The sequence below is a fragment of the Eptesicus fuscus genome, chromosome 20, assembly GCF_027574615.1.
Source record: "Eptesicus fuscus isolate TK198812 chromosome 20, DD_ASM_mEF_20220401, whole genome shotgun sequence".
NCBI lineage: Eukaryota > Metazoa > Chordata > Mammalia > Chiroptera > Vespertilionidae > Eptesicus > Eptesicus fuscus.
The window spans coordinates 32,182,664-32,195,421 of record NC_072492.1 but is presented as its reverse complement, the minus strand read 5'-3'; the positions used below and the strand labels follow the sequence as shown (position 1 = coordinate 32,195,421).

The 12,758-nt window shown below is 36.8% G+C and overlaps 1 protein-coding gene across 1 annotated transcript in view; it reads right to left on the bottom strand.

The window, feature by feature from the left end:
• Positions 1-12,758, bottom strand: part of TANC2 (tetratricopeptide repeat, ankyrin repeat and coiled-coil containing 2) — a 272,846-nt gene that overhangs the window by 112,786 nt on the left and 147,302 nt on the right. Inside the window, exons 6-8 of the mRNA XM_028157430.2 lie at positions 12,394-12,542; positions 5,972-6,158; positions 4,401-4,664 (exon numbers count right to left, since the gene is read on the bottom strand). Of these exons, the coding sequence (XP_028013231.2) occupies positions 4,401-4,664; positions 5,972-6,158; positions 12,394-12,542 (600 nt within the window). The remainder of the gene's footprint in view (positions 1-4,400; positions 4,665-5,971; positions 6,159-12,393; positions 12,543-12,758) is intronic.

Sequence of the window (12,758 nt, the reverse complement as noted above, 5' to 3'; positions counted from 1 at the left end):
TCAGAGGGGGCAGGCTTGGCTGAAGGACTCCTCTCCCCCCCCCCCCCCGCCAGTGCACGAATTTCGTGCACTGGGCCTCTAGTTACACAAATAAGAAGACAAATAACTCAATAAAAATGTGCAAAAGGTTTGAGTAGATATTTCATCAAAGAAGATATATGATAGCTAATAAATACACAAAATGTGTTCAGCATCATTAGTCATTAGAAAATGAATATTAAAACCACAACAAGATAACATTTCATACCCAATCAAAAAGCTATAATAAGGGATAAAACAGTAACAAATGGTAGAGAAGATGTGGAAAAACAGGAATCCCCATACTGTGGGTGGAAATGTAAAATGGTGCAGCCACTTTGGAAAACAGTTTGGCAGTTTCTTAAAAAGTTGAACATAAATTTACTTTGATACATCATAGGCATCTATCCAAGAGAAATAAGGACATATGTCCACCCAAAGAATTACACATGAATGTTTGTAGCAGCACTATTCACAATAATCAAAAATTGTAAAAACCTAAATGTTCATCAACTGGTGAATGGATAAAATCCTATATAATAAAAGCGAAATACGCAAATTGACCAAACAGTGGAATGACCAGTCGGCGGGGTGGAGGGGGAGGGGCAGAACTGGCAAGCAGGCAGCACCAGGCCAGCCAAGGCGCATGCCAGCGGGCAGAAGGACGAGATGGCAATCAGGGGGTGGCGGCAACCTGCAGCAGTGGTGGGGCAATCGGGGGGGGGGGGGGGGGCGCTAGGGCTGGCCACTCACCGGCCAGTGCCATCCCCTGATCGGCCCACCTGGTGGCCTTCCACAGTGGGAGGCCAGACTGTGGCTTAGGCCCACTCTCCACGGGGAGCGGGCCTAAGCCATCAGTCAGACATCCCCTGAGGGCTCCAGGACTGCGAGAGGGTGCAGGCCGGGCTGAGGGAACCACCCAAGTGCACGGATTTTTGTGCACTGGGCCTCTAGTGTAGTAATAATAGCTGTAACAACTGAATACTATTTGTAATAAAAAGGAACAAACTTCTAATACATGGATGAACCTCAAAAACATTATAACAGACATAAGAGACCACATATTGTATGACTCCATTTATATAAAATGTCCAGAAAAGGTAAGATAGAAAGTAGATTAGTAGTTGCCTGGAGCTCGGGATGGGAATGAAATTAATATTAAATAGACATGACAAGTCTTATTGGGATAATAAAAATGTTCTAAAACTGATTCATGATGAAGGCTGCATAACTTGGTAAATATATGAAAAATTACTGAGTTGGGTGAATTACTCAATATGGGAGAATTTTATGTGTAAAATATAGCTAAATATACTTGATTTTAAAAAGAATAAATTTCACAGAAACTGCTGCTACCAATAGAATAATTTCTGGCCAGTCTGGGTACCTAACAACTTCAACAAATGAATAAGTAAATTATCAATTTATTGAAGTTATTAGGTTAATATACACTAAAAAGAGGTATTTCTTCAAAGATCAAGTTATGTTGCCTCAGACTATTTCTAAACCAAAGCCAAGGGAAAATCCTTCTAGAAAGAAGTTTAAAAATACTTTAAAATTTATTTTAAATTGAGGTATTATTTACATAAAGTATGTAAATCTTATGTGTATAGCTCAATACATTTTTTATACACACACACATGTCACAAAGAGACACACCCATGCAACCACCATTCAGATAAAAATATACTAGTAGAAGTCTCCTTTACTTGCTATTCCCATCAAAGGTAACCACTACTTTAGCTCTATCACCATAGAAGTGCCATAGTTTTGTCTGTTTTTCTGAACTTTATATAAATACACATACTTCATACATTCCATAATGTTGTCTGTAGCAGTAGTACCTTCTTTTTCATTGCTGTATACAATTTGTTTTCCAGTCTACTGTTGACAGACAGTTGAATTTTCAACTTTTGGAAGTTAAGAATAAAACAGATACAAACATCCTTATTATTTGTCTTTTGGTGAACATTAGAACTTATTTTTGATGGGAATCCCATATAGGAGTAAAATTGCTAGATTTTAGGTAACATGCATTAATAGCTTTGTATGTCTTTAATAGATCTTGCCAAGCAACTTTTTAAAGTGGTAGTATCAATTTATTAATATACTCCCACCAGCAATGTACGACAATTTCAATTGCATTATATCGTCACTATCACTGGCACTGCCATTCCTTTTAATTTTGTGGGTATGGGTGTAGTAGTAACTCAGTGCCAAGAACCGTGAAGGATCTGATATTTTGCAGATATTACCTAGAATATTGGCATTTCCTAGGATTTTTATGTAAATGGAATCATATACTATGTACTTTAAAAACAATCTGGCTTCTTTCACTAAACATAACTATTTTGAGATTCATTAGTTGTTATAGTGAAGCATCCATCTTATATAAAAACTGCTGTTTGAAATTTTAACCCTGCTATTTTGGTTTCTGTAAACGCTTGCATGCTTAAATAATAAGGAAAATAAGACTACTCCCATTCCAGAGAGGCCATAAACTATGCCCCAGACAGAGTTGTCAGTGCTGGAACCAGGCCAGGCCTTGAGATATGGTCTTATGGCCCCTTCCCAGCACATAGGCCTTCTTTTTCAGAAGGTCCAGAAGTCTCATTCCAAACTTGGAAAACAAAGAACTAGAAAAAGTATAAATAGGGAAAGTTTCCTCCATGTTGGGTGCTCAGAATTTGAAAGACACATTTTTCTCTGGGCCTGTGCATAATTATAATAAAATGTAACTCCCCTTTCTCTAAGCGTTGCTTGGTTTTTCTCTGGTCTTCTGTAACAATAGTATCAATAGTTTATTTCTGCCCTAGCTGGTTTGGCTCAGTGGATAGAGCATCAGCCTGTGGACTGAAGGGTTCAATTCCAGACAAGGGCACGTGTGGGAGGCAACCAACTGTTGTGTGTCTCTCTCACAGTGATGCTTCTTTCTCTCTGTCTCTCCCCTTTCCTTCCGGTCTAAAAACCAACAAAAATCCCCCCCGCAATCCCCCCCCCACCAAACAAACAAATAAATAGTTCATTTCTTTTTGTTGCTGGGTAGTATCCATTGCAAAGATATACTATAATTAGTTTATCCATTCACCTGTTGATGGGCATTTGTTCACAATGTTTGGCTATTACAAAGAGATTTGCTATAATCATTTGTGTATGTCTTTATGCTTTCATTTTTGTACATATACTTTTATTTGTATAAATACTATTGGGCTTTTCACCTCACAATGTCTTTCTCATAAGGTATAGCATTCTAGGATTCTAATATGACATTATGGGTAAGGATCAACATATTTAAAAAAGGCCTAGGAGAGAAAATATTCTATCATCATATTAAAGCAAATAATCTTGAAAAATTAATAATAAAATCTTCTGAATTACTGTTCTGCCAGGTGAGGCATTGTCCACATAACCACATGATGACAGATGCTGATGGTTTCCCAGAGGTTGGAACAAAGAGTGATGGTTTAGGAAAGGTATGAAAATGAAAAAGAACTGGGAAAGGCAAGGAGCATTACACTATCACCTGCATAAATAATTATATCTGGGAACTAAGAGCACTTGACTACAGTAAGTAATTTATTATCTTGTATCAGTAAAACAATCCTATCCAGTCATTCATCAGGCAAGTGAAAAAGACTGTGATTTTATAGTATGGACAACGTTCAAATTATGACACATTTTTAGAATGCCAGGATTCCCAATTATTCTGCAGAAGTTCCTGGTCTGAATTATTAAATAGTAACTTAGGTGTAGGAAAAATATCTTTAGACATCAATTCTAAATAGCGGCTTAAGAATAATGGCTCTATATTCCAGCCATTTAAACTTCGGAACCATTCCTTTATGACTGAGGCTGCTAGTGGTATTTATGAGTTATTCTTTAGCAATGTAGGCACCTGGTAATTCTTTTATAATAAGATAGCCAGGATACTGTGAAAACAGTGAGCTCTTAGAATATGGAAGTGGAATTCTTGCCTCTCTACCACTACCTCAAACTACAGAGGATGATTTCTGATAATACAAACTCTACTGAAATATATTTCAATTTAATTTAATATTTTTAAAAATTTTAAAACCTCAAACTGAAATCCTTTCAAAGACTTCTGTGAGAAAAAAGATTTTTAGAAGTTTAACAATGTACTTTATAGATTCTTTTTCTGATTTTGTGCATGTTTTTATGTATTTTGGGAGAACTAAACAATCAACCTTTTGAGGAACACAAGCCTTCCCCCAAGTTAAAAAAGATATACACATGTATATTACCTAAACACAAAAGAGCAGCTTAATCAAAGAAGATGAATGGGAAATTTAAATACTGTTAGATAATTTATTTTAATTTCAATATATACGCCGGTAAAATGGTCATTTTTTTGAAAACCTTACCTGCTACTGAATTTGGTCGTGGCATAAGATACAGAGGAATAGACTGTACTGATTGCGATAAAACTGTTTCCAAATTCCTCTCTGGGATCTTATTCAGACTATAGGTGGAAGCTGTCATATTTTCATCTACTCGGTATAAACAGGAATCCATGCTGGATTTTTGAGACTGCCAAGGTTTTAGATTTCCTCCAGATCCTAATTCTTTACTGCTTTCCCCAACATATTTTGTGCGTTCTACATTTTCAGAATAGCTTGTCAACGTAGCTAGAAAAAAAAGAGTAAAATGAATTGTTTAAAACAACAACAACCCTGGAGATTAATCTGTTAGTACTATGTAAATTCAAGACTAGACAGTAAGAATATTAGTTACATTATTTTTTAAAAGTTACTGATGATCTTTTCATTTCCACCGTGAAGTTTAGATAATTGAAACCAAAGTATATCTCTCACATATTTTCTCTTATCTCTCTTATTTTTACCTTAACAACTCTATTTAAATAAATCAAACAAACTCATACATCAGTGCTAAAGGACAAACAAGGCAGGCCTATCAGTACTAAAATGTTCAGAATTTCATCAAAAGGAAATTTATATAATTTTCATGAATTATTGGAGTGCTCCAGAGGTCTCAAAAAGATCTGTATATTTATACTCTTTTTATCTTATATTTTCCCTCATTTAAATTTATTTCCTGGTCCTTTATATGTAACAAAGAATTAGAAAAAAAGAAACGGTCCCTAAGAAGAAGCTAATAGAGGAGAAAGAATCTGTCCTAATAAGGAGGCAATACAGGGCCTTGTTTGTACACTTCAACTGTAGCTCTAATCCTATCTAGTCCCTTAATGAAATCAAACAAAAACTGAAAAGGCTTCCAGAACTTTATTGAGTCTTATCACTAATTATAAACAGGAAAATTTCCATCAACCTTAGATATGGAAGGGCTCAAATACATTAAAATCTAGATTATAAAAATCTCAGCAATAATTATAAAACAAGATTATCATCCAAGGAGAGTTTTTAAATGTTAGTTCATATTCTCTTCTTTCATTTTAAATATTCGTATTGTTAAAAGAAGAGACCTAAGTTCATGAGGTAATTTCCATGTTTCTTTTCAGTGAAGTTTTCTCTTTGGAAATTAAATGGAGTTCTGGACTTTGTAGTAGCAAGGAAAGAAGGTGAATTACAAAGGAAGACACCCTGGTTGCCTTCCTGCTTTGCAGCTCTTTATCAAAATATGTCCTCCTTGCATCTGAGAATTAAGTGCTGCCAACCAGTCTCCATATCCCCACTGATATTAGGGAGCCCAGTGCCACGGCAACATCTCCCTGTCAACTCCATCAGAGTGGGCAGTCACTATCAGGCTTCTCAAAATACCAGTGGCCCCCACCTCCACTTAGTCATGAGTTATCCTTTTCATATATTGTTCCTATTACCCTTTTTATATATTCCTGGATTCAATTTGTTAAGAGTTTTGTTAAGGATAACAAATACCAGCTTTTTTGAAAACTGTAAGCTTGTGTAATTATTTTTTTAAAAAAGACATAAAATGATTAACATAAAAACCAACTCACCAATGATGCCACTATCTCTGCTTTCGAGGGTGGAGGTTGGACTAGTGACAGCCCCATAGCTGCAGTCCTTGGCTGTTGCATTTGTACTGACTGGTGGGAGGGTGGAGCAGGGGCTACTAGCTGGTGGAGAGGCAGTGCTGCTAGTCAAGGTGGAACAGGGACTTATCCGCTGGGTGATTGCTGAGGTCTGAAAAATTGGAATGAAAAATAAGATAAACTCACCAGCTATTAAAGTAAAATATTATCTTATGGTAAAACAATCTTTGATGAGAAAAAAGAAAATCTGCATGCAGCTTTTACATTTATTGCGGTATCAGTAAAATTACTGATTTTTTTTTTTTTATCTATTTGTTTTTGCCTTCCAGGATAAGATATTCTGCATTCTACAATTAAGGTGATATTTAAAATGAGCAGAGACTGTGGCCAGTTTTTCTGCCTAGGAAATTTCCAGTAACAAGTATTCTTTATCATTAACATGAATTAATGGGAAACAGTTTTTTAATATATATATTTTTATTTTTTACAGAGAGGAAGGGAGAGGGATAGAGAGTTAGAAACATAGATTAGAGAGAAACATCAATCAGCTACCTCCTGCACACCTCCTACTGGGGATGTGCCTGAAACCAAGATACATGCCCTTGACCGGAATCGAACCTGGGACCTTGCAGTAAGCAGGCTGAGCCAAACCAGGTAGAGCTGGAAAACATTTTTAAATTAAGCACAAGTTGATCTTGCTAAGCTTCCAATCAATAAAATTTCTGAAAGCTTGGAACTTTGTCTTGTTAATAATTTTTCTTTGGATAGAAAAAAACCCCTACAGCTGAGAAAAAATTAAAAAAAGGTTCATAATGCAAATAAGTGTGTTTTGGAAAAACATAGGTGGCTGCCCAGAAACAATAAATGAATGCAGGGAAAATGCTTTAATCTAAAAGTTAACCTAATAAAATAGATCAAACAATATTAATTTAATTAAAAACTAAATTTTGCCGAAACCGGTTTGGCTCAGTGGATGGAGCGTCGGTCTGCGGGCTGAAGGGTCCCAGGTTCGATTCCGGTCAGGGGCATGTGCATTGGTTGCGGGCACATCCCCGGTGGGGGGTGTGCAGGAGGCGGCTGGTCGATGTGTCTCTCTCATCGATGTTTCTGGCTCTCTATCCCTCTCCCTTTCTCTCTGTGAAAAATCAATAAAATATATTTAAAAAAAACACACACACAAAAAAAAACAACAACAAAAAAAAACAACTAAATTTTTCTGTAGAAACTGATTACTGACTAAGATCTCTTTGTATCCTGAGTAATTCTTACACCTGAAGTTATCTCCTTTTTTAAGTTTTTGATGGGAAGGAATAAAAATAATCACAAAAAAGATTGGTGGTAATATATTCGATTTATTGAGTTTAATAATAATTCACTTTTCTTTAGCTCTTTCTACTCAAATAAATTACTAACATAATGAATAAAAGTACTATTTTTTCAAACACTAAAGAAATTCTATTCTTTTCAAAATGTGTGTTCAGTGACAAAATCACATGAAAGAAAACTGATGATAAATTTCACATCTTTAATTCTTAATTTTAAAAGAAGCTTTTCAACTTCTTTAAATAAAGAGTCTTCATATTCTTTCTGCTAAAATTGAAGATTTACATTTAATATTTGATTGGAAAAGGTGTTGATTACTAGATATGAGGATATTAAGGCTCTTTGACTCACCCTAAGATATTTCTAGATGAAATCCCTTGTATTAAATAATTTGTGTTGAAGCCAGGTTTTTATTTTCATTTATATGCTATAAGCAGATCATAAAAGATACATTCAGCTCAACAAGCACAAGTGACATTCTCAGAACCCTACATCCAAGTAAATCTTTTCAATCATATCAATAATATGGAACTGATTTTTCCTAAAACATAAGCTATCAAATCTATGCCATTTCTTTTCTACTATAGAATTTTTCTCCAGAGTAGGAAGGAGTTTCAATTTCTTTATAATCCCCTCTATCTTTACAAAATATCAGATGAATGATTTTTAATTGGGCATGCAGTAGAATCACCTGTGGAATGACAAAAACAAAACAAAACAAAGCAATCTTTTCCCTCTTTTCTTACTGAATTTATTGGGGTGACACTGGTTAATAAAATTATATAGGCTTCAGGTGTATAATTCTATACATCAGTATATTGTATTGTGTGTTCACCACCCCAAGTCAAGTCTCCTTCCATCACCATTATATCTTCTACCCCCACTTTCCCTCTGGCAATCATCATACTGCGTGTGTCTGTGAGTTGTGTCTTTTTTTTTTTTTTTTTTGCTTAATCCCTTTATCTTTTTCACTGAGTCCCCCTAACTCCTTCCCCTCTGACAGCTGTCAGTCTGTACTCTGTATCTATGAGTCTATTTCTATTTTGATTATTAGATTCCACATAATGAGTGAAATCATATACTTGTCTTTCTCTGACTGGCTTATTTCACTTAGCATAATGCTCTTCAGGTTCACATGCTGTCACAAATCGTAAAATTTATTTTTTAATGGCGTAGTAGTATTCCATTGTGCAAATGTACCACAGCATTTTTATCTACTCATCCATTGATGGACACCTGGGCTGCTTCCAGATCTTGGATATTGTAAATAATGCTGCAATGAACATAAGGATGCATATATTCTTTGGAATTACTGCTCTGGGTCTCTTAGGATATATCCCCAGATGTGGAATTGCTGAGCCATAAGACAGTTCCATTTTAATTTTTTGAGGTAACTCCATACTGTTTTCCACAGTGGCTGTACAAATCTGCATCCCCAACAACAGTGCATGAGGGTTCTCTTTCTCCACATGCTCGCAAGCGCTTCTTGTCTGCTGGTTTCTTTTTCTTCTTTTCATTTTTTCTTCTCTCCCCATCCCCGCAGCCTCAGTGTATTACAGTGATTTCCACAGGCACCTCTTCCTTGGGAGTCAGCCACCCTTTCAACCTCTGCCTTCTAGGCCAGTGGTCGGCAAACCGAGGCTCGCGAGCCACATGTGGCTCTTTGACCCCTTGAGTGTTCTAATGCCACTTCTTCAAAATAGACTCGCCCAGGCTGAAAACCGATTTCTGCGCATGGGCCACGAAGTTTCAATTGCACTGTACGAGCGCGCCCGCACGTGGTATTTTGTGGAAGAGCCACACTCAAGGGGCCAAAGAGCCGCATGTGGCTTGCGAGCCGCGGTTTGCTGACCACTGTTCTAGGCCAAGTATGCTCACTTAAGGGTCCTTTCCTGTAAGACAATCTCATGGAGACTGGGCCATGCCCGGAATAGCCCAGCCAAGGCCTAATAGGCGAATCTACTCCCAAAGGGCTGACACTAGTTGCCAAGAGCCGAGCCCAGCCTCTAAGACCCCAATTAGTCCCGAATAGACAAAGCCATTCCCGAAGGGTGGAGCCTAGCCCTGCAGAACCGAACCCAGTCCCAAAGGATGGAGCTAAGCCCAGAAGAGCCGAGCCCAGATCTGAACAGCTGTAGCCAATCCCAAAGGGGGAAGCCTAGCCTCTGTTGATTTATTGATGACAGCCATTCTAACAGGTGTGAGATGATATTTCAGTGTGGTTTTAATTTGCATTTCTCTGATGATTATTATTGTGGAGCATCTTTTCATATGACTATTGGCCACCTATATGTCCTTTTGGAGAAGTGTCTATTCCAGTCCTTTGCCCATTTTTTAGTTGGATTGTTTTTTTTGGTGTTGAGTTTTATAATTTTTTAATAAATTTTGGATATTAAGCCTTTATCAAATGTATCAGCAAATATGTTCTTCAATTTGAATTTTTTCTTGTTTCTTGAGATATGCCTGTAATACTATGAGTTTCCTTTTCAGGACTGCTTTTGCTGTGCCCCGCAGATTTTAGGTTGTTGTGTTCTCATTTGTTTCAAGTTATCATTTGATTTGTCCCTTGATCTCATTGTTAACCCATTCATTGTTTAGTAACATGTTATTTAGCCTCCACATCTTTGTGTGTTTTTCTGTTTTGTTTTTTTCCTTGTGGTTGATTTCTAGTTTCATGCTATTATGGTCAGAGAAGATGCTTGATATTAATTTCAATCTTCTTAAATTTATTGGGACTTGTTTTGTGTCCTAACATGTGGTTTATCCTAGGAAATGTCCCAGGTGCACTTAAAAAGAATGTATATTCTGCTGCTTTGAGGTAAAATGCTCTGAAGATATCAATTAAATCCATCTGATCTAGTGTGTCATTTAAGGCCACCGTTTCCTTGTTGATTTTCTGTCTGGAAGATCTATCCATTGTTGTCAATGGGGTGTTAAAATCCCTACTATGCTAGGGTGGTGCGGCTCAATGATTGAGTGTCCATCTATAAACCAGAAGGCCACGGTTTGATTCCCAGTCAGGGCACAAGCCTGGGTTGTGGGCTCGAACCCCAAAAGGGGGTGTGTAGGAGGCAGCTGACCAATGATTTTCTCTCATCATTGATGGTTCTCTTTCTCTCTCTCCCGTCCTCTTGAAATCAATAAAACTATATTTTTTAAAAAATCCCCTACTAAGACTGTATTACTGTCAGTCTCTCCCTTTATATCCATCAAGATTTGCTTTACATATTTAGGCCCTCCTATGTTGGGTGCATAAATGTTTATAAGGTTGTATCCTCTTGTTAGACTGCTCCCTTCATCATTATATAGTGTCCTTTTTTTGTCTCTTATTTTAAAGTCTGTTTTGTCAGATATAAGTATTGTTACCCCAGCTTTTTACCCCTTTTCATTGGCATGAAATATAAGCATGCTATCTTTGTTAGTACACTGTTTGGCTCAGAAGAAAAGTCACCAAATGAACATGATCTCCTAGTTCATAGTAATCTTCCTAAGGCTTGAACTTCTGATTATCAATTTAGTCACTTTCTTCTGTAGTTCCAAGATAGTGTTATGGTATACTATACTCCAAGAAGGCTATCATTTAGCTTTATTATTAACTAGAGGCCGAGTGCACGGATTTGTGCACTGGTGGGTCCCTTGGCCTGGCCTGCAAGGATTGGGCCGAAACTGGCTCTCCAACATCCCCCAAGGGGTCCCGGATCGCAAGAGGGCGTAGACCAGGGCAAGGGACCCCACCTGTGCACGAATCCGTGCACTGGGCCTCTAATAGGCATATAAGATCTTTGGTTAATCTCTCCCCCTCCCCCCCCCCTGCTTCCCTCTGAGATTCATCAGTTTGTTCCATGTTTCAATGCCTGTGGTTTCCACTACTGTGTCAAGCTTCTGACCCCTGGTGGTCAGTGCACATCATAGCTACTGGCCAGTCGGCTGGTCGGCCAGTCAGCCAGTCAGCTGGTCACTTAGACTTTTATATATATAGATTCTTTGCCTTTGTTTAATGCTATACACTTTTTAAAAATTTAATATTTCATTTACTCCTTTATTAACTAAGTATAAGACATATTATTTCCCTCATTTAAGAAATTTGAAAATGGAAGTATGAAAGCTATGAAGTAGCTTATTTTTTACATATACATATAGCTTATATATTTATATACTAATAATATTGCATATTATTTTATACCCTTTATTTATATGGCATTTTACAGCTTACAAAGTATTTTAATATTTATGATTTAACTTGATCCTAACAACAATCCTGTCAGGTGTTATTATTTCATATTACACTGGAATAGTATGGTTCTTAACAGACTGACTGGATTTAAATATTATTAAACCACTTTCTGGCAGTGTGTTCCCATTTTTTTAATATCTAAAAGTTAATATAAATGGACTCTACTATATTGGGTTGTAAGGAAGCTTAAACATATATACTGTAGGACCTTGGGTTATGTCAGAGATCCGTTCCTACTGCATGACATAATGAGATTTTCGCTGTAAGTCGGAACCCACCTACATAAGCATCTATGTCATTCACATGGAGCACATACACAGCAGTAATGAAGTGAAACAGTAAAAAAAAATTAAAAGAAAGGTAACAATTCCTGACCTTTACTTGTGGTAAATAAATAATAAAAAACATAAAGCACATATGTACATACATCGAAATGATGGAACTTTGTGGGTTTTTTTAAATAAATAAATGGAAGATGGCAACGTAACCACGAAAAGACGTACGTTGAGTCCGACATAACCCGAGAACTGCCTGTATATCAATTTTACTTATTGGTTTATTTACCCATTCCTTTTCTCATTCATTCAATAAATGAATCAAAATCTTAACATGATTTTTTAAAGCTAAGAAAGAAACTTAAAGATGTTTTATAAACAGAACAGATAAAGTGATTTGTATCTTCAGGTATCAAAAAGCATTCAACAATTGGGATTATTCCTCTCAAAACACACACACACACACACACACACACCTCTGTGACATTTGCCCTTTCCTGGTATAACAGGTTGATTCAGCCCATGTTTCACAGAATTAGTGACAAGCAGTTTACCTGATTTTCATCTTCTACTTCCATGTTGTATTGGTCACCTGGCTGAACTTCTGTGACTTTCTCTCCAAGGAGGAAACCCAGACGAGTCATGAGTGTGTTTGCTGCCTCATCTACAGATGGAGGGGGACCAAGTTCCTGTTCAGCATCACCTGAAACAGGAAGACATTGAAACATGAACCTTACAAAATAAAATGGATATTTCTACAACTATTATTACATTTAGCTTGGTTATTTCCTTTGTTTTCACATTGTAAATCCAAAATAACAGGGTCCCTGTCTAGAACCTGATTTTCCCACATTTACATATTATAGCTGATATACTCTACTCAGATTATCCTCTATTTATTTACTTAAAATGACTTTCA